The sequence below is a fragment of the Molothrus aeneus genome, chromosome 18 (assembly GCF_037042795.1).
Source record: "Molothrus aeneus isolate 106 chromosome 18, BPBGC_Maene_1.0, whole genome shotgun sequence".
Classification (NCBI taxonomy): Eukaryota; Metazoa; Chordata; class Aves; order Passeriformes; family Icteridae; genus Molothrus; species Molothrus aeneus.
The window spans coordinates 7,602,696-7,625,605 of NC_089663.1; the positions used below are offsets into that span (position 1 = coordinate 7,602,696).

The 22,910-nt window shown below is 43.8% G+C and overlaps 1 protein-coding gene across 15 annotated transcripts in view; it reads right to left on the reverse strand.

The window, feature by feature from the left end:
- The window catches only part of FBRSL1 (fibrosin like 1), a 502,157-nt gene that overhangs the window by 253,377 nt on the left and 225,870 nt on the right, over nucleotides 1-22,910 (reverse strand). For 13 of the 15 annotated variants that reach the window (XM_066562568.1, XM_066562559.1, XM_066562567.1 and 10 more), the window contains exon 4: nucleotides 17,755-17,790. The exons of the other annotated variants lie outside the window; for them this stretch is intronic. In XM_066562568.1, the coding sequence (XP_066418665.1) occupies nucleotides 17,755-17,790 (36 nt within the window). The remainder of the gene's footprint in view (nucleotides 1-17,754; nucleotides 17,791-22,910) is intronic. 15 annotated transcript variants of the gene reach the window in all.

Below are 22,910 nucleotides of genomic sequence, written 5' to 3' on the forward strand. Positions count from 1 at the left end.
ACAAACGGCCTTTTCAGCCGGACAGCTCTCGTGGGGCGCTCTGACATAAAGGGCCCTTTGCAAAGGCTGGAATTGTCAGCCCTTTGATGGCCGCATGCTGGGCCATTAGCTTCTGTTACTAATTTGCGGTGCATGTGAGAGGGCAGAGCGGCGGGAACACCTGCGAGCGGCTCGGGCGCATTGTGGGACGGGTTTTGTCAGGAGAGACGAGGAATAAAGGACGAGGCATAACCCTTCCCTCCAAAGGGCAGATGACACAGGCTATTATCGTTTCCAGCCATCAAAAGGACGGCTCTGAAGTAACATCAAGCCGTCTAACTCAAACCTGGAAAGGCAAAGGAACTAGGGAAATTCAGAGTTAACAAGGGGCCAGCTGTAACACAATGTGCCAGGCTTCTGCAGGAACTTTCTGGGGAGAGGCACCCTTACACACCAGGATGCTGGAGAAAAGACAATTCAAGGATAAACCATTATCTGTGGTTGTACCGGGACCGAAAGCCCACATCTGCTCAAACTCTTGTGTGCAAAACATATAAGGGGGAAAATAGTAGTGAAGATGGGGGTGTTGATGGCAGATGCCAGCCCTGGCCAGAAGTGGAAGAAATGCCACTTGGAACAGCACATAGAATTCAAGGATAAACCATTATCTGTGGTTGTAGCAGGTCTGAAAGCCCACATCTGCTCAAATTCCCGTGTGGAAAACATGTAAGGGGGAAAATAGTAGTGAAGATGGGGGTGCTCATGGCAGATGCTAGCCCTGGCCAGAAATGGAAGAAATGCCACTTGGAACTGCTGGGGTAACTTCTAAACCCACAGGTTCCTGCACGTTGAACACAAGATGACATTTTTTTCTACCAGCAATCCCGTAGAGCATCAAAGCTTCCACACAACTGGGCCAGTGAACACACCCAGAAGGTCTCCCTGCCCCACGCATGAGCTCAGCTGAGGCACAGCAAACAGCACGCCCCAGATCCCAGAGCAAGATTACGGCAGCGCTGGGAATACAGCACAGACCTCCTGTCTCCTCCTCCTGGCTTTGAACACAAAACCTCGCTTCCTTTGTTGGTTAATATTCAGGATGCAGAAATTACAAGCATTCAAGGCTGAAACTTTAAAGATTAATATAAGAGCAACTTTTGTATTACATTTGTGCAAGCAACCAGAAAAGTACATATTGTAAAATAATCCACAAGTTGTACTACTGTGGGCCACTGCAGTGACTAATGAACATGTTAACTTTCAGGCTGAGTTTTGCTGGAAAGCAATTTTTCCCACCAAATTACAAAGTCTACTTGAGTAAAAGAATAATTTACAACTCTCACAGCACCATGGTGTCACAAAAACACCACTCCAGCAAAATTAAATAGGCGTCAGAAAGCACCACAATATCCAAACAAATCCAACCCCAACTCCAGTCAGAAGGAAGAAAATCCACTGCGGTAGACAGAGTCTGCACTGACATTGAAGACATACTTTTATTGAACAAAATTTCTGTAAAACATGGTTTGCACAGTCTGCATTCAAGCAACAGCAGAGCCAGGAACCAAAAACAGGGCCCCACTGATTTAAGCTACTGGTTTTCAGCCCTGGGACATGAGACCTCCAGCTTTGCTGAGTACTTCTTAAATGAGCTGTAAAAAGGTAGCTAAGAAAAGCAAGCCTGTGGTCAAGATGGCTTTGCATTCAAAATATAGGGCTCTGCAACTTTAGTGGTGTTTTTCTTAGCTTGTTTGCAAATTGGAAGAGGTTGAAAACCACCAGCAAGACTCCAAGTGAGGTATGAGAGAAACCTACCATTATAAAAGAGGTTTGGGTATAATGGCAACAGACTTTGACCAAACTGAAACCCAAATAAATATTATAAACACATTACTATGAGTCTGGAATCAGAAAAATGCCATCAGCAAGGCTCCAGGAAGTTCTGAATCTAGCTCCTCACCATGCAACTTTAATTACGAGTCTTTCCTACCTGTGCTTCCAGCTTCATAGCAATTGAACACATTTAAATGTCTGAAAACCTCAAATCATGGGACCTTGATCAAATCACTCTAAGTTTATTTTCAATGACATGTTTGCCTTAAGTTTGACAACCACCGATTAGAATTCATTCCTTTTAAAGCAAATTCTGACAAAATCAATCAACTTGAGAAGGTACTGGCGAGTGAAAAACACCACACTCAGTAAAGCCACAAGTCACAGCCATGCTGTGGTCCTGCTGAGCTGACAAAGACCCACTCCCTTCTCCAGATTGTGTTTTCTTGGGATTCCTGCAATATTCTACTGCTGTCATTGACAGAGATGAAAATCCTACTGTTGTCCCACTCATTGTCCAAGGCCAGTGAGGTAAAGAGCAACCTGAACAGAATACCCACAAGGATGTTTGCTCAAGGCAGACAGATCAGAGATAAGATTTTGGTCAGATCAGGTGTAAACCGTCCGTGATGTGAAGCAGAAACTAGTCCTATTGAGGATCTTTCTTTCACACTCCATTTCTCAAGTAAAACAAAGGAAAAAAACTCGAAAATCCTTTTCCTTGTTCCCCCAAACCTCTAGATAAACCAGTTGGTAGTGTCAAATGTGCTGTTCAGAGGCTGAACCATTCACACACATCATAATGATCATCCTGTCGGCCCCACACCTCAGAGTTGTCAGGGAGCCCCCAAAGCAGCTTTGATTCTGCACGTTTTCACATTACTCAATCCCTCACACAACCATCTTCTGCTCTCTTTCCCTGGCTGCCCAGTAGAGCATTGAAGAAAATTAATGTGAAAGTGTCCTTCTAATTCTTGTCTCTCTTTGGAGAACCTGCCCTCCCCTTTGATCTCCCCGTGAGGCTGTTTCTATGGGTGACCCAACCACCTGAACAGAAACTTTGAAGCACAAGTCACTGAGGCAGTGTGTCAGAGCACTTTGGGCCAACAAGATGGGCACCACGCTGACACTCTAGTTAAAAACACACCAAACTCCTCCTTTCTAAACACCAGATCAATCTGAAGTTCACTTGCATTGCTCTTCATGCATGTTTGACCACATCCTATTCATTTAAACTGCATTGCCTAAAACAACTTCCATTATTTTCATAATTTCTCTGCAGTAGTACTGGAAACATTTCAGGGACTGGTTTCCTTTACATTTTCCTTTACATTTGCATTTTTCCTTTTACATTTGCAAATTTCATTATTCAGTTCCAAAAGCCAACTATCACATTGATTCTGCCAACTCAACAGCTCATTGGCCATCATTCAACTGAGGACCTCAACGGAAACACTTTCCAAAATCCCTGGGCTGAGCTGCTGCTTCCCCCTTTCCCCAAGATGATTTTAAACCCCCAGAGGTGAGGGATGCAGTTGGGCCTGACAGGCTACTCTGCCCACACTTGTGCTCTCTGCACCAACCAGGTGCAGCCCATCAGTGCTGCAAAGGGTACGTGTCAGCCTGTGCTAACATCCTTCAGGTAAAACCATTATCTTTACATCATTCATCGGCCTTTATACAAATAAAGTCACTGAACTAAAGCACTGCTGCAGAATCAATTTCTTTTGGTGTTGATAATGAAGGCTTTGGCTTTTATTTCCCACATAAATGTGCACTTTACTTCCAGGAAGGAAGGAAGGAAAAAAAGAAAGGAGAGGAACAAAAAAGGAAGGGCCTTTCTTCTCAGTAACCATTGTAATTTCCTTGCAATATCAAGTAATTCTTACCCTTCCTTCTCACACGTGACCAGATATACGTATGTGTGAGAACAGCCCATTTAATTCCCTTCCTGCAAATGCTCTAAATAGGATCAATGAATAGGATTCATATAATGAAGCTGATTCTGGCATGCCTGAAAAAGTTCTACTTGTTAAGAAAAATATTTGAAGAATGATGTACTGTGAGAAGTACCATTGTTTGAGAGTTCTGAAATGCAAATATGCAAATGCAGACACAATATATTTTTTTAAATAAACAAAGTCTTAAATAGCTGCCCAAAAACAATGCAGCCAAGCTTGAGAAAATAGATGTAGATATGAAAGTCATAATTATCCAGCAGTAGGACTAATCCAAAGAGATTAGCTGGAAACAAAAAAAGAACGAAAACAAGGGAAGTGATAAACACATGAGACGCAGCATTTGGTTTCAAAGTGGGCCAGGTGGCTTCCTTGGCACTCTGGCAGCAGGGAATCCTTCAGACTCTCAGCACATTCCAAGGGCAGAGAAGCTGCCCGCCCCAGCTCCAGCCCATTGGGTGGGCACAGGTTCAGGGATCATTCTCCCTATCCTTTAAAAGCAGCTGGATTGGAATGCAACCACAGAGACCTTCATACTACCCTGCTGCCTTGCAAATCTGGGCAATAAGTCATGCCACTCCAGGCAGCAAGCTAATCTGAATTAGGCATCTGATATTCTAGTTCCAGTCAGGACACAATCTCCAGGAGAGCAGGACTCCTGGAGCAGGGATATGCCTCAGGTCAGGATGAGCAGTGGGGAGTACTTGGAGAGAGCCACCAGGGCCAAGGGAAATGCCAAGGAGCATTTGGTTCTGCAGCTTCACAGAGGCATGGCCTGCTGTCACCAGAGCTGGTGACTCCTGGTCTGTCTAATGCCAGTGCCTTGCCCTCTGAGGTTCAGCTTATGCTCCACACCGTCCCATCCCCTGGAACCCACTCTGGGGGTCATTTCAGATACTGTCAGTCCCTGTTGCTGCCAGCCTATGTAAACAGGAAAGGACACTGACCTGATATTATCCAAGACAAAGGGCTGGGAAGAAGAGAAAAAAGGGGGAAGGAGAAAATAATAAAATAGTTCAGTTTGTAAACCCCATGTTTCAAGAATGAAATTTTCTCAGCTAGTCCCTTTCAGGTGCTCTCCATCCCCCAGCCTTCAAACAGGCATGTTCTGCTGCAGCAATGAGCTTCACAAGGCCTGGTGTTCTAGGAAGGGCAGTGGTTTAGCCACCTCCTCAGTGTTCTGCACAACAATTAGTAGGAGGTTCGTTTCTATACATCAAAGATGCAGTCTGGCTGTGGATAATTTTTCATAGAACTCTTAAAAGTGGTGAGTTAAAAGCATTTATCAGAAAAACCAGTGTACCAACAACAAAACCTGCAAAAAATAAAACACAAGAAACCAACCACTCAGGCACACACACAAGCTTCCAGACATTTAATTACAAAATAAATGCATATGACAGACATCAACAAGCCTACAGGAAGATTCCTGCTTCAGTATTCAATGCAGCCTCAATAAATATTTCAAGGTTTCAAATGGATGCTTTGCAATAGCACAGCTTCCATTTGCACAAGTGCCAGAAGGAAGAATTCAAAACAGGCTTAAAGCAAAACCAGAGTATTTTCCTGTAAAACTTTAATTGGGAAACTGACACTATATAATCTGTACATCATTGCCTTCGAGCTGTTGTTAAAAAATTAAAGCTGTATCAAAAGAACTGCTTTGTTAAATTAACATGTTATGCATACCAGACATAATCTGCAGCAGGAAGGGAAATAGCTTTGAGTCCAAAATGCACTGATTGCTGTGGCTGTCGTTGACAGAGGCTGAGCCAAACAACGTCAGCAGACTAAAGCATCTCTCATGCCTCCTGTACGGACACACACCCTTGCAAACACCCAGCCTTGATTTCAAAACCTGGACAAAAGCAGAGTTTCATCATGGTGACTGTTACAGCTACAAATCACACATCATATTGTGTGAATTCAGTGTGAAGTTTGGAGACGTGCAGGTATGGGGTGAGGCTGTGCTGATGGAGCCTGGCTGCCAAGCTCACCTTTGCTTTTATTCCAAGGCCAGCAGTGAGGAAGGGGCTGGAATGCCCAGGGCTGGTGTGAGGGGCATGAGGGCTCTGGACCAGCCACAGGAGCCTCTCTCCCATGGAAAAAGACATCCCAGCCCCTTGCTCCAGCAGGAGGAAATGCCTTACCCATGCTTGCTCAGCAGCAGCACAGCCACTACCAGAACAGGCACCTGCAGCATGGGGAGCTGGGCTGCAAGCTGTGGCCTGGGACAGAAGCTGAGGGGCTTGGTTTAAAGAGAGGGGTGATCAGACAGGGACATGGGACAAGCAGCTCCTTGTATTTTAGGCACAAGACCAAAAAAATTAGGTGGATCTTCTGAACTAACTCACCTATTTCAGTAAATACTCAGTAAAAAACTCTCCCATTTACACACTCCAAGAGAAGACCTGAGTACCACTACCCCATTTTAAGGCCAGAGACAGTCAGGCACTGAAGCTCAGAGGAACCTGCCCAAGGCTCTTTGAAAGTACTAATTTAAAATCTCATTTACTTAAGGTTTCTCTCTGAAATCCATTTGATGCTGAAGTCTCCTCAGCAAACAAATGCCAAAAACAAACCAAGTGCCTTAAGTCATCCCAGGATATGACCACCTTCTCTGTTTAACCTTTGCAAGCCCTTGTCACAGTCACCATCACTTTGGCTTCAGATCAATCCAGGCTCATCAAACAGGCTACACTTTGAAAAGTGATTCATCACTTTGCATGCCCAAACTCCTGACAACATGACAGACTCAAGGAGGCCAAGTTTTCTAAAAATACAGAGCACGCTTCCTCAGAAAAGCCCGGTTCTCTCATATGTTTCAAGTTGTTCACCTCTGAATTTGAAGTGCCAAAGTAATTTTGGAAGATCTGAACGATAATGTTTCCTCAGTAAGAATTTACAGCTCTGCACATGACAGGCTGTACTTCACTCTGTGCCTTGCGAGTCTGAGGCAGTGCTGTGGTCTGCAGTGGTGAAGGCGGGTTAACAGTTTTGAGGCTTTCAAGATAAGCAAAATTTCCCTTGACGTTGTAAACTCTTCAGGTGGTTAGAGACAACAGTTTCTGCTTTTTTGATGTCTTCTCAGAAAAGAGCTCACATAATTTTATCAGTTTCTGGGGTGACCATCAGATAACCAAGCTATTCCTGCCGGAACCACTCAATGCATCTCCCCCTTCCTGTCACTGGCAATCCACAAGACGACCAGGGGATTCGAGCTAACCACAGGGCTCACAACTTAACTGATTAACCAGGTGGGAACTGATGCCAGCTCAGCTCAAAGTGTCTGTCTCTGCTAACCAGAAGCCAGCCACAAGCTGTGGAGGGGAATGACCACAGATAACACACTGATACCGAAACCGTTTGGTGAAGCTGCAGCTTCCTGTTCGAGTGCTCTCGCAATCTCTTAGAAATGAATCTTCAGCAGGAAACTGGCTGCAGTTAAATGGGCTGTTTGGGTCCTCGTGTGGCATCTATTGCTGCCTCTTGTTTTCAAGGGACCATTTATTATTCTCTCCTGCCCTCTTCCCCAGCTTTCTAGAAATGAACTGAATTGGGGGTTCTTAGAGAACAGGTCTTCAGAGGAAAGGAAAGATACTTAGGCAAAGGCTGTGAGCACCCTGCACCCCTTACAGCTCAATGCCTGCCAGTTATACGGTGCTCTGTAGCCTCGGGCATCTCCACGGTGACATCCTAATCTTCCTGACTAGAGCTCCTTTTCTCTTGAACCAGGATGCTACTAGATGTTATTAAGCATCTTTGGAAGAGACATGAATATATGGGGAAAATGTGTGCTATGAACTGGTGTGATCTAACTTTGGTCATGAGCCTTATAACCTTGCTTGTGTAAACACCTGCTCATATTTTGCTATGAAGAATGCTTGCAGAGAAAGCCTTTTAGACAAGTGATTTTGAGATAAAATTTTGAATCTTTGGTTCATTACTAAGTTTAGCTTCTGAGCTGTTCAATGCTGCTGCTACCCTGCAGGTGATGGGAGAATTTCATCAATCCAGTAAAATACATATATGCTTTACCCAACTCAAATGCAACATTTTTTTCCTTTGGTGATTACCAACTGGTCTGAGAATGCTGCTGCACAAGTTCAAAGCACACACTACACAGTCTGTACCATCCCTCATCTACAGCACTCTAATTGCTACAGGATGTCCAAAAATTGTCCTGCTTTGATTAGCTGATTTCAAGGGCAGCATGAACCATTTCAACCCCATGTCCAGAAAACCCAAGAACCACACATGACAGCTTCTTAATCAACTCCAAAATTTCTTATTGTTTACAGATAACAAAGTACCAGTCTAAAAAGACTGAACTGAGGTTTGCAAGTATCCAGCAGCTACATCTAACATCTTCCCAAAAACTGCCAGTGTCCTGAGGCTTTCTGGTGAACACATGCGGTGAATTAATCAGACAAGAAAATTCCTCAGGATACTACTACACATCAAGGCTGTAAGTGTTCAGGCACACAAAGTCTTATCCATCATATAGCACAGAGATTAAATGCAGACAGTAAAGGTTTGAATCAGGCTACATTCCTGTAGAAAGCACTGCAGCCATGTCCACAGCAATGTAACTGTATGCCAGTTTTCCATCTTCTGGTTGCAAACCTCTAAATACTCACAACCAGAAGCACGGCATCTAGCAAGTATCTATAAATAAAGCAGTTAATTCCATTAAAATCTAGATGTGATACCACTTGAGTGTGCAACTCAGCAGCACTGTGTAAGAATCGCTAGTGCTTGCTGGATTTTTTATTATATTTTTGAAACACATACTAACTTCATAATCAAAAGCAATTTTGAGCACAAAAACTGACCTCAAGGTCACAAGACTCTGTGGCAGACTGTTCCCTTTCATTGGAAGTACATTGTACAGCCAGGACGTCAGCACATCCCCACCGGATGGGCCACAGGCTAATTAAAAAGCAGCTTTGGTGGTTGTGTCTGTTCCTAGAGCAGGTTAGTAAACCAAACTTTATAACAAGCAATGAAACTGAAGGTGCTACAGAAGCAGACAATTCCCACAAAAACAAAGCAGAGCTCAGAGTGATGAACAACTGTTTTACTCAACCTCAATGCCTTTGAGTTTCTGACCTGTGACGAGCTGAGAAAAGAGAGAACAGCTACAATCACCTGAAAACTATGCTGAAACACTAGGTATTCTGAACTGGAACTCAAATATTTCTTCATTTAAAACAAATTTTAGATACAGCAGTGCTTGAATTTCAGAATTAGATCATTGCCTCCCTGAAGGTATTTAATAAAACTAAGAGACAGGGAACAAGCAGAGAGTATTTGGCTGTACCACTCACCAAATGGTATTGCAAAGACCTCTCACCCTGGTGTGATTCCTGTCTCACACCCAAGTTACCATGGATTCATTGACATTTCTGCCCCTGCCCTGCATTCCCTGGCTTTCTAGAACTGCAGTTGGTCCTTTTGCATCATATAGGAAGACTCTTACAGTTTTCATTTGTTATAGAAAAGAGAAAGGACACCTTCTAAAATGTGACCAGCAGGTCATGGTGACTGAGGCTTGTGTTGACCATGAGTAGCTGTGATGCTGAAATGCTGAGGCAGCAGGAAGTGAAAACACTGACCCTATGTAGAAAACATCTCACAGAGTTTCCATCTGAATGCTCTTCTGCCAGCCATGCAAGCACTGCAGATCAGAAAGTTGCCCTTCACCACTTGTTCTGCAGTTGCAGCAGGAGCTGAACAGTTCCTGGAAAGGCAGCCCAGAACCCCAGGCTCCTGCCTGAGCCACCTGCACAGGGACACCAGCACGGAGCCCCTCTGTTCTCTCACCCCACAAGGGATGGAGGAGAGCTGCCTTCCCACTGCAGAACAACCACATGGCCCAGTATATTCACATTTTAGCAGCCAGCTCGATCGCATCCAGGCTGAAACACGAAGTGAGGAGAGAAACCTCAGCCTACAGCAGATTTCCACCCATTTGCAGCTTTCACAGCAGAGCCCCCACACCTTCAGCATGTTATCAAAAGTTTTCTTTGGTGTGAGAGCTGACTTAGGGTTGCATCTGTTGTTTTGCTAAATTAAAGTTGCATTTTTGCCTTCTGTTAGGACAGGAAAGTAACTAAGGATCTCTCTCGCCTATAATAACAAATCCCAATTAAAAAAAAAAAAGGTGACAAGGAAGAAATACAAGTGATGAAATTCAGTAAAACCCACCAACCTACAGGAACCCTTCCCTACTCTCTGGACGTGCAGTGACTAGTTTTACCATCACCCAAAGAACTTACCCTCCCCCTAGACCATTTTATTTCAATATAGTTTAACATAGGGAAAACCATTTTGGGACTGATAAGCAATCAGGGTATTCCACTGAGCTGCACAATTAAATATTTATGATGCTTCAAGATGACAGGCAGTGTTCTCTAATGCCAATAACACCCTCAAAGTTGATGCAATCGATCCATTTTCCTTGATCTCTCTTGTTCATCAACTATCAAGGCCAACAAAACATGCTCATCTACAATTGCATTCTGCTGTGGCAATATTATTTCCTCTGCTACTCCCCTTACATGACATGGTTTTGGGTGCAGTGAAATATGAAACAAAACAAGAGAGTGTGAACCCTTTTTCCACACACCCCCGTGAGTTTCCTCTGAGGAACCCACCAGGGCACCCAGCACAACAAGCACCAGTGCATGGGCAGCCCTCAGAAATGGACTATTTGAACCCTCTCTGTAATTATAAAACACCAGAACTGCCCATTCTCACTGCACAAGACTATCAGAGAATTAAACAAAAATCAAAAGCAAATCCCCGAAGAGGCCCCACACCTAACCCCTGCCCACCGTGGTAGTTAGGTAAGGAGCTCTGATCCTAATCAGCTGTCTGCTTTAATCATCTTTTTGTTGGATTTGGTAAAGGGAAAGGAAAGAGAGTTAAAACAAGGCAATGGATTCTAAGGGAAGAGAGTCATGAGAGCAAACAACAATGTGAAAACAGCTGAGACAGACAAGCAAATACCCTGCCCTGCTACACAAAGAAAGCTCCAGCACGTATGTGACACAACTGCTTCAGGACAGTCTTAATCAAAAAGGTCCAGAAATAAAGACCAGATATTCTCAAAATCCTCTGCCTTTCCTCTTCAGCAGGATGTAATCCTTTCCAGGCTGGTGAATTCAAGATGGATTTAGGACAAGTTTTCATTTTAGCGTGCAAGGCCGGTGACAGCGAGGTTATCCCAGCCCAAAAGCCAGGGAGCACTGGGAATTTCGGGGGATGCGTCTGTTTAACAATAGCGCCTTTCTAGTCAGATTAGAGCTCTGCTCCCCCCGGTGCCCCGAGCCGAGGGCAGCGGCAGGGAGATTAAAAACACGGGCAAAAATCACACACAAGTCATATGTCCCGTCCCTCGAGGGGCTCACGGTGTCATCTGGCTGTGCCTCCTGCAGCTGGGGGGTTTATGGAAATCAGGATCAGCCCGTCCCGCTCCGGCCACAGGGACAAAGGGGCACGGCTGCTGAGCCTCCGAGGCAGCCCCTCTGCCAAGGCCACTGCTCAGGCAGGGGGAAACTCAGACAGAGAGGGCCCTTTGTGCTTGCTTATGGCTGTGGAGATGAGTGAAAATCCATGGGACTTTTCATCCTAATTAAAAGCAGAGGTCATCTAAGAAGAAACAGACTTTCAGAGAAGGGGACTTCTAAAGGAAAATGTGTTGTAAGGAAGTTCATGGACTTCAATATTTGTAAAGCTGAAGTATGTAGTTTATTTATGTTTGTACTTCTGCTTAAGCTTTTCATGGGACATTTCAAAAACCCTCAAAAGAGCTCCCACGGATCTGGAATAATATGTGTACTAATTACTCAGCTCAATTTGAGCTCATGGCTTATGGGACAGTCCCTGGAGCCAAGGGTCCAGCTCCTCAGCTGGCTTACAGCAACCTGGCTCCATCCCACACAGCACTAAGAGCAAACAAAACTCTATTTATTCAGTGAACTCAGCCTGTCTAGGTGAATTCAAGCATGGGGATAGTTTTTGTGAAGTGAGGCCATTTAGGAACAGGGGAAAAGAAAACCAGCAGAAGTTAAATGCTTTGGACTGATACCACCATTTTATTCCTGGCTCTCTAAAACTCCTGGTATCTTACAGGGAAAACTTCTTTCAAAATACTTTACGCTTCTATTCCATATTATTATTTTTCTATCTTTTTAAATCCTTTGTGCTGTCATCGCATTTGCAGGCCACATCAATTTTTAATAGTTCCTTTTTCTTTTCTCTGTCTTCAAAGAAGACAGAGTATTGTTCCACCTGAAGGGGACCTATCTGCCATTCTTTTTCTCATCCAGAAGAAAAAGACAATTAGAGTCCCTCTCTTATGCTTGGCATCATGGCAAAAGGAGATTGATTGATACTTATTTTGGAATTAATACTCCTTTATTCATAAATCTTGTCCAGAAAGTCTTGCTCACATTGCCAGCCCACAGGCACACTATTGTAGGAAATACATATTAAATTCAGTTTTATCATTTACCTTTGGCTCCAGCTCAAGGAGTTTTAGAGTCATTACAAGAGCCCTGTTTCCAATATTGATTTTTGGTACAGAAAAATGCTAATTTATCAGAGGTCCTAAAATACAATGAATTTTCCAGCCTGGCCAAGAAATGTTACCCACCTAGAGAAGATATTTTTCATTAGTGTGTGACAGAGCAGCAGGTGGAAAAACCCTGTTTGTCACAATTCCAACGTGCCTCTGGTCACCGAGCGTGCTTCCACACCATGAGGGAAGCATGCTCAGGAATTCCCAAACAGAAGTATGACATGCTTCATTGCAATAATTTTTTTATCTTTATGTAGAAATTTATCCTTCTCAGGACATCAGTCTTTCCTTGACCATCTTGAAGATGTCAAGGTATACAATCATCCCTGGGATCCATGTGGGAAATGGTACTGACTCAAGGTCTGTACAGAAAAGATGCTGCTGAAGGTACTTTTCCAAGTGATAATTTGGTTCCAACTTAACAGCACAAGAACATCCTTGAAGCACAGAGTGGATTGGGGAATGCTGGTGGCGAGATCTTCAGTGAGCCCCTGTAACCTCTGCACCACAGGCACAAACCTGCCCATGCTCGCACCAAGGATTTCTGGCCTGAGAGCAGCCTCCTTAGCAGGCACCATCTGCTTCAGGGTTTCACAGACCTGCACTGAGCTGGCACAAAACTGAGAGGCCATGGAAACAGCTTTACAGGAGATATAAACCTGCGGAATCAACAGTTCCTCTGCTGATGATTTTCCAGCACTTTGCAGCCATTTGTACCTGTCCTCCCTCCTACTGAGCTGGGCACTATCTCTGTGCTGCAAACCAGGGGAGTGCAGCTCAGAACTGACTGTCCAAGCAAGTGCACTCATGGGCACGAGCCTAAGAGATCTGCCAGGGGCAGGGTGGCTGTGGGCAGCCCCATTGTACAGCAACACTGAGCACACAGCACAGGAGAGGAGTCCTGCATGGCTGTAAAGATCTTTGCCAGCAAAGATCCAAACTGGCTGGAAAGCCAGTTCCAAAAATGAACAGGATCATTTGAGAGAACAGCCAGGAAGGGGCAGACTGGGGTCCAGGCAGACAGTGCAGTGGGCTCTGGGTGCTCAAAGCCCACCCAGCCCTTGCCTGAGTCACCTCAGGTTCAGCTTCACCCAGGGACAAGGTAACTGTTCTCATGCCACATCACCAAGCAGGAGGAATGAAGGTTGCAGATAGCACTGAGCTGACTCTGGATGGGCCAAGGGTCTCTGCAAGCCTTATGGTGTTCTGCACATTTCCCTCCATCCATGAGCTCCAGCCTGAGTTATCTGAGACACTGGTTTCCTGCGCTCAACAAGGAAGATGTAAAATCAACAGAATTTGATCAGCTGCCAGGGATTTGACTAGGCTACAAAGACTTTGATATTTTACAGAAGCTCAGAATAAAAATCAGCTGCTGCTGTAGCCAAGTGTATGTTACTGTTTTTATTTTAAAAAAAAAACCCTTTCAAGAACAAATAAAACCAAACAAAGACATCTCATCCTCCTGTACTTTTGTTCCAAGGCACACTCAGACAGGTTGGCTCACTGGCTACCCATCTGCCATATGCTTTCAAGTTTATTCTTTCATTCACTCCCATATTTTAGCCCTTTCCAGTTCAGAAGACAAACAGCTGCACAGATGCTCTATAAATAAACTACATAATTTATTGGAAGAGGTTTTTTGTTTATTTTTTTAAGCTACCACATATTCCCCAGCTCTATCCTTTTCCATCCTCTCTACAAAACTGAGTCAAATTCAGCTGCAGCTTGGGTTTGTCTCTACAGTGTGCTCAACCTTATAAACAACTGCAACTTTTTAGCCATTAATAACAAACTGTATGTATTATCTTATATTCATTGTAACTACTTTATAACTATGTTTGGTTCTAAGCTAACTACCAGAAAAAAACTTGACAAACATCCACAGGGTGGATATGTATCAGTGATGTATAGAAACCTCAACTAGTTTTAACTCTGATTCTCTGTGTACTTTTTAACAAATCAGTGCATTTTCAGGTAGACAGGCCTCTCATCCTGTAACCAAAAAGAGAATCTGTTTTGTCTGCTCAGAAGACAGACAGACCTCTCTGACTAAGATCACTAATCTCATTTGTGCATGCAGGAAATGTGACAAATGGCTGGAGTAGTTTATCACACAAATGTAACCATCAAGTCATAGAGGGAATGAGATATTAACCTCCATAAACAAACTCGTGTTCCATTTCTCAGCACAGCGGAAGTATACATTTAGTGAGATAAGGATATGAAACACATGCTGCTGAGGAGAGAAAGAGCTGCAGCAGCAGCACAGACATAGAAATGTCTCATCCTATCCAAGTAAAAGTAAATGCCATTTGAAAATTAATTTTGGGAAATAGTGTTTTAAGAGATTTTGTCTGTGGTATGTATAGGAGACTCTGAAACTACGTGCCAGGTCACTGGTTTTGAGGCTCAAATTAAATCTAGGTGCCACTGGAGTTCATCAGATGTAACTTCAATGAGATCAAAATTTCACAGCTATTTCAAGCATTCTCCTTATTTAGACACCCAATGTTCCAGGGGAAGCCTGAAGTCAAGGAAGTTGCCGGAATACCCAGCCCTCAGGAGTTATTTATTCAGACACTTGCATTTAGTTTTCTTCCTGCCTCTAGCTCCAGAGTCTGCACTTCATGGATGAGGCATTTGCTGGGGTTTTTCACCAGTGAGCCTGCTCTGACTGTCTGGACAGGCCTTGATGGCTCAGCTGGATGAGCCAAACCTTGGACTGAGATTTTTTTCATGCAAGATTCCTACTGTAGGTTTTAAGTTCTCTCTTGGCAAATGCTCATTTCCTTAAAATGTGCATTTTCTACAAATGTTTCTGAAATCAAACATCTCAGCAAGGACAGCTGACGCAAGTGAATGGAGAAGAGTGGGGATTCAGAACGAGGTAATTAAAATTGAGCATGCACAAAATAGTTTGTGGTATTTAAACAGCTGCTGATGGAACCCAGTACAAGAAGTTCACCAAGTAACGATACAGATCATCATTCCACAAGTCTTCCACAACACAAGCCATCAGCACAGCTATCAGGAGAACACCCAGCACAGCAGTGTCTCCAGCATTCCTCCTGCTGCCACTGCTTTCACCATGTCTGGGGGACAACCCATCCCATGTAAACAGGGACAGAGCCAGAACAGTGACTTAAAGTTTCACAGACAGATGCTTTCGTGAGAAAATGAGAACTCTTACAGATGTTATGGACAAGTCCTGCTGTGGGGCCAGTTGTCTGGATCTGGTGGTTTGAACATCTCTGTGCCACCTGCAAGAATCAGCTTCCCATGGGAGTTTGGGCCAATGGAAGTGGCAGTCTCTGACTTTTGCTAAATCAAATTAGAGCAGCATCAGAGTCTTGGGGGAAGCAGTGAGCCTCAAGAGCTGGCACATGGTGGGGCAGAAGGCAGTTTAACAGGGAAAATGACAATCCATAAAGAAAAGCAATGCCATTTCACACTACTCATGATCTCAAAATACTGCCCTGGCATGCAGAAAGCTCTTACCTCCCTTGAGAAGTTATGGGTTGGCAAAATAAGAGAACCTTGTCCCCGCACATGCACAGAGAAGGAGCTAGTAATTTTCTCAAAATCATTTCTCTGAGAAACAAAAGTAAATTTCTGAATAGGCAGCAATGGAAGAAAACAGTCCTATGATTTATTGGCCTTGAGACTCTGAGAAGAATTCTTTGGCCTTTTTCCATTACGATTTTGCAACCTATGTTATAGCCACTGGGAAATTGTTTAGCTCCCAAACCAGGCACTCAGTCATAAAATCTGTGAAGATGATTCATTATTATTTATGTGGTGCCATGGGCATGCATGGCATTTTACAGACAAATAGAAGATAAAGCATCTGCCTTTAGAAGCTTAGGTGAATCTGATTCTCCAAGTGTATGGAAAGCAGCACTTAATGGGTCCTAGAGCAAACATTCCTCATCCCTCAATGAATTAAGCAATGAAACTCACCTGGGATACTGTAGGATACTCAGTAAACATATAACTACTGTCTAAAAGTTCATAACATTATTTCATTAAAACTGTGAGGGACTTTTCAAGTCATATGTTATTTTGTAATGGTTTTATGATGAAAATGTACTTAATCTTATATTATGAATTTCTGATAATATAGATGATAGCATGGGACAGTGTTGCTATGAAACCGGACCATAAATTCTGCACTGCCTGGCAATTTTTTCTCTTTGTGCACTGGGTAGAAGCTCAGCAAGTTCCATCACCCTAAACCTACAACAAAAGTTATTGAAAGCAAATAATTCTGGTGATTATAGTAAAAAGAAATGTGTTCCAGGCCTCCACATCAACTTCCTGAAGTACATAAAATCCACCCTTGTTCTGGCTCTATAGAGAATGAGCAGCTTTAGCTCTTGGTATGAATCAGTTTGGGACCACTCACCTAGAAGGCAAAACTTTATCATGGCAGAGGCTGTGACAACAGCAATTACTGTCAATCAGTGTAGGCAGGAGTTGTTTGCTGGACTGAGACATCCATGTTCAGATTTGCATATACCTTCATCTAGAACCTTTGCACTCCACATGACTTACTGTCTGAACAACCAGGGTATCATATCTCCCCACCATACATTTGTTTTGAGAGTCAGATATAATGTGATTCCAGGAATTTTCATGTTGACTTTGCTAAGCCTCTCACACCCTCTCCTATTTCTGTATTACTCAGTCATGTCTGTGCCTGCCTTTTTTGGACAGCTGAGCAGAAAATGTATCCAAAACAAACAAATTAATCCACCTCTATATGAAGAAATGTCATTATTGCACACACAAATAAGGTACATATGAGCAGAAAAGGACAATTAAACATGTCTGGTACATTGCACACATAGGCAGACGTGTCCTGATCCTGTAACACCACCCTCAAACATTGTGGCACTCCTGTGAAGGAAACAGCAACACCCTCCCCTGAAAACAAGCAAGCTTGTTTTGTAACTCAGAGGCCTGTAAATAAGAGAATATTGACTTTTTTGTTGTTCACAATGGTGAGGGATGCAATTCATTGTAAAATGGGAGTAATTCTGTATTTGATTCTTGTATTTAATTCACAAATGAAAATGTGTACGGGGGAGTGAGGAGAGGAGCGAAGCATCTCCTGCTGGTGTTGAAAACTCTCTCCACTCAGGTCTTGTAATTCTCCAGAGGTGACTATCTAGCTGAAATACACCATCAACTGACCAAAAAACCCTCCCTATAAGTACAATATTAAATTAAGAAGCCCCCAAGCTCTGGCACCTGCCAGGTGCATGACAGCCCTGTGCTCTCACCCTGTTTCTGTTCTGCATTTCTTCCATGCCAGTGGCTGTGCAATAGGTAGTGTAAACCTCTGCAATCAACATCAACAGAAGTGAAAGAATTAGCTGTAAAATGACTTACGGAGTAGCCTCTTCCTGAAAGCGATTGAGCAGAACTCTGTGGGAGGAAACAATATGCCACAGTAAGTAATGCAAGAGATTCTGTGTAATGTAAGATAAGAATCATTTTGCTATTCCCTCCCCCAGCCCAGTATTCCTTAGGGGAAAACTCCACAACCTCAAATGATCTCCTGATACTCTGTGTGCTGCCACAGGAGTAACAGGCAGAGAGCACTTCCAGGTGAGGGCTCTGGGGCTATTTCAGGCAGGGTTTCATAAGCCAGAGCAGGGCTTGAACAGCTCCTCCTGACCAAGGTAAAAGCTCTCAGCGTGGGACACGTCTTCACAGCAGCAGGACACACACCTTGAGCCATCCCTCTCTTCAGGACATGACGGCGCCTCCCTGGGAACAGCACGCACATGTGAGGATGCTCTCCAGAACCAGGCTTGCACATTTTACCTCATCGACTCCAACTCTCAATCATGTAACCAAATATCCCACTTTCCATTCCCCTCCATGAATCTGTGAGCCTCCAAGCCTTCCCTGCTGCAGCATTACCATATGACAACTCTATCTGAAATAACAATAGCAGCAAAGCACTAATTTATCATCTCTCAGAGCTTTAATAAGCACTCTGTCCCTTTTGAATAAGTTAAATTACATTGTTTACTCCTGCTCTTTATTTCAGCTCCTCCTGCTCCTTTCTCTACCACATCCTTACCTCTTTCACATGCTGCCAAATCATTTGGTTCTTTTCCTTCTCATTACACCAGCTCCAGTCACTTGGATCCCTTTCCACTCTCTACAACCAAAGACTGTCGAGCTGCTGGGTTTTTGCTGGCACTGGCTTTCTCCAAGCAGCTAAATGAATTCCACCTCTAGCTCCAGCTGCTGCTATATGCCTTCTTTTCGGAAATTAAAAAGGAGCCAGGAACACATGACACCACATAACCCAGCAAGTACTCTGCAGGCCAATTTCCAAGTGTGATTTATAATCATGATGCCCTCACTACATGATTTTATTAAACAAGATCCAGGGAGTCTTAGCAGTCCTGTTTCTAAGACTGATGTTCTAGTGAGTACCAAAAATACCGAATTGTTGCAGGCTGATGGTGAGGATTATTTTGTCTTTTTGCAGCAGTGCCAGAAGTTATCACGTTACTAAATCAACACAGCACAATACCCCAAAGAGATTGATGCAAACTGATTGCAAATACTTGTAATTTTTCACCAGCAAGATAACAGTCCCTTTGTACTAGCAGTTTGAAAGCCTTTTGATCAGAGGATACCTAGATATACACAGGAAACCTTTTCCAGACTCCTGCTCTCAGTGGAAGACACAATTGTCTTGTTGCTCTGCCCATGCAAGCTCTGTGCCACTGGCTTGCACCTGCCTCTGACACCAGACAGGCAATTCTCCAGCCAAGTGCCCACGAAGGAAAGCTCCCAAAGTCCTACAGTTATGTGGGTATGGGAGGAGGGCTCCCTGTTAACCCTCTCAGTGCCACACAGAAGGAAAGATGTGACCCAGCTCTTACACACAGGTCTGCAGCCAAGGAGTGACTGGGTGCCAGTCCCCACCCCTGGCATGCTACACCTGCACCTCTGTGCTGCTGGAAAGGGACAGCTTCCACAGTGGAGCCTGAGGCAGCAACAACACTGAGAACAGCATTTGAATTCCCACCTTCTGCATATTGCACACAGATATGGCCACTGCCTTCAAATATTACCAAAAAAAAGTAGGGGTTTATTTATAAACCTCCTAAATATAAACTGTCCAGAAATAAAGCTACAGACCAGTGAAATGAAGGACAGTGGCATTTCCCTCTATTTTTGAGAAACTATGATAAACTTATCCCTCTCTCTACATACTCTATACCCCAAAGTACTCATGACATTCAGCCTTGTAGAGAAAAAGGTTAATAACAATATCCTGCTATCTACATAAGTATGCCAAACAGCTGAACACAATTATGTGTTCCAACACTTTGGAGAGCTTGACCAGGCAGTTTACCTAAAGTAAACACAGAAATGATGTGGAGGCAAATTACCTGCCTGGAAAGGCGGGAGGAGGAAAGGAAAAAGGGTGGAAGTTCTCACTCCAGCCCTCTATCAACTGAGATTTAACCAAGAATGACAAGGTCTAACAAATTGGAAATAATAACCAAAAACAGAAACAAGAGGTTTCATTAGAAGCTTCTCTCTAGGGAAACAGCCTCAGAGCATTTTCACTCTCACAGTTATTTTCCATCTTTGAGCTTTGTGCACGCGCAAAATGTTTTCCTGGCATAGAGCAGACTCTTGTACAACAAATTCAAGCTCACTAACAACAGACCTGCTTTCCTTAAGACAACTTTCAGGCATCCCAAGCTGTCCAAGAACCCCAGGAATCTGCAGACCACTGATTTAAAACCACTGAGTAGAAAACAATAAAACCGGTTGTTGGGTAAAGTGTTACATCAGAAATAATGAAAACTGAATGGCAATTGACTCTGGTATTTTTCACATCCAAGAGCCTCTTCTCTCTTAGAAATTTTAACATCAAATTTCCTGAAAAATCAGTGGTGAAAAAGGGTGGGGTTTTCCCCCTCCCTCAGAATTTTTCTTGCACATATAAAATTAGTAACTGGTGAATACTTTGGAGTCAACTCGTAAAATCTTTTCCAACAATTAGGTTTATGCACAACCATGCCCCACACTCTCCAGGGCTGTTTGCATGCATTTTTTCTGCACATCTAACAAACCACTATTGCTTTTTTGGTTAGCTGGGAACACTGCAGCTCTTTAGGCAGATCCATACCAATTGTCACATGTAGCAATTCTGAAATAAACTTAGCTAAGATCAGCTACAAGTGCCAGAGCAGAACAGTCTGCATGCAACTGTGATGGATGTTCCTAAAGAAAAAAAATCTTTGGGGGTTAATACAAACATGGCTCAGTCCGTATGTCTCTAGATCAAGATCAAATAATGAGAAAAGTAATCAATTGTGGCTGCAAATATAAGAAATCTTAGTGGAAGTTTAACTTGGCATCTACCCAACACTGAAGAAACCTCCTTTCACAGTGAATGAGTGCTTGTCTGGCAGGAGTAATTACTGGGCCAAGCCTTCAGCTGGAACAACTTACCCAGGCTCTTACCTACAAGGACAGGAGCACTTACATGGAGGGCTGTCACACAACTCTCACTCTCCAAAGAGGCTCTTTGCTGGTTGGGCCAATTTTCTCCTTGTCAGAAGGGCCTCAAGCAGCAGGGCACGATGGTGCCCGTGGTACCCAGCCAGCCACATCCCTGTTGGTGCTGCTCCCACCAGCACAGCACCTGCCTGGGAGCTCACCTGAGACTGAAACCCAAACCAGCTGCAACGCAGGCACCCAAGAATGCTCAGCTCTGGCCCTCAAACACTGCCTGGAGAAACCAGAGCAGGCGGGAAAAGGGCTGACAAACACACAGCTCAAAGCCAGGACTGTGACCCCACCCAGGCAGACACTGAATCCCAGACCTCAGCTCCAGCTGCACAGCAACCCTGAGCAGAGCCCCAGGGAGGGCAGCAGCCTCTCTGCCTGCTGAGCACCAGCTCTTGCCTCTTCCAGGGCTGTTTGGAATACCCAGCCTTCCTAGGGGAGACTGTTATGAGTTAGGGGCAAAATGAGTATGGCCTGTGCATTTAATGATGCAGAAGTGGAGCTGCACTGCTAGGTGGCATTTGTGCATAAAGATAAATGGCTTATAATATTTTGCAGATGATGTGCTCTTTTACAACTAAAGATTTTTGGTTCCTTTTAAGCCCAAGGTTAAAAACAAAACCAGACAGCACAGACAAGACATTTCAGTTATGTCATAGAGTGAATTATTTCTACCCTGGGATAGCTCTCGTGTTAATTACACTGGATATAAAAAAAATACACCTTTCTGGAAGCAAAGGCAAAATCTTACTGCTAAAAGACTCTATTTCTATTACCCCCCCACAGATGTCCTTGAGAGCTTGAGTTACACTGCTATCTGCAACTGTATTTAAAAGATTTCTTTCTTTCTTTGTGATAAAAATGGCAACTGCAATTTAGGAAAGAAAATAATGAGAAAATCTCACCAATAACCTGCAGCAGGTTTTCCAAGATTGTCTATTAAATTGACAGAAGAAGATATTTCCCTTATATAAATAAAAGCATGGCCTTCCACTGCTCTCATGATGCAAGAAATTAAGACACCCTCAGTTCAGTTTCTTAAAGCTATTGGGTTACTTATTGAACTCGAAAGACAGCAGGAAGGGCTTTAAAATCCAGTAATAATCAAGGTAAAAGGGCACCTCAAGCCAATTCCCCACTCTCAGTGGTTCAGGCAGGTTTCAAGTTGAATCTTTTGTGTCCTTGATATAAAACCTAACTACAAGGGGATTAGTTAAAAGCAGGTGATGGCAGCACAACCACAAAACTAGGTCGTTTGTAGTGCTCCCTTCCATCCTCTTTGGCTAAAGGACACAAATTAACATATTCCAGAAATGTCAAGAGTTCACTCCTGCTTTTATGACATGTGCCATTTCATTGGCTGAACCAGGAGTGTATCAAGTACCTCCAAATCACCTGTTGAAATGGCTCTTTTCAGCCAAAAGCTATTCCCATGTGCCACAGGACAGTCCCCAAACCAGCCTCCAACCACTGCTGTTAATGCCATCCTTGTGTAAGAGTGGAAACTGAGGCAGGGAAAGACTCAAATGTGCCAATGGCACCTGAGGAGCCCCCAGCAGAGGAGGGAACTGAGGCAGAATTCCCAGCTCCACTTAGTGCCAAATCACAGGCCCAAAATTATATGGCCCAGTGCTGCAAAAGCCTGATTTGCTTGGTTAGCACTCAGGAGAGGTAATCAATAGTATGCACAGAGAGATCTGATTTTGAATTCTGTTGTATAGAATTTGCTCAGGATGACACTCACCTCAGCTATACCCACCTCCCACTCTCCCAATTCCACAGTCAGAGAGGGCAGAGGCACCAGAAATTGAATGGGTTTACCCTCCCCTTGGTCATTTATAGAGAATTCAACAACAGAATTTGGGTTCAGCTTAGAATACTAGAGAAGTCTCATATTTCCTTCCCAAACAAATCCCTTATAAAACTCAAATATCGTGGAATGAGAAGGGTAAGTGAGAGGAGGGCAAAAAGAGCCAAGGGCAGGAGATATGCCA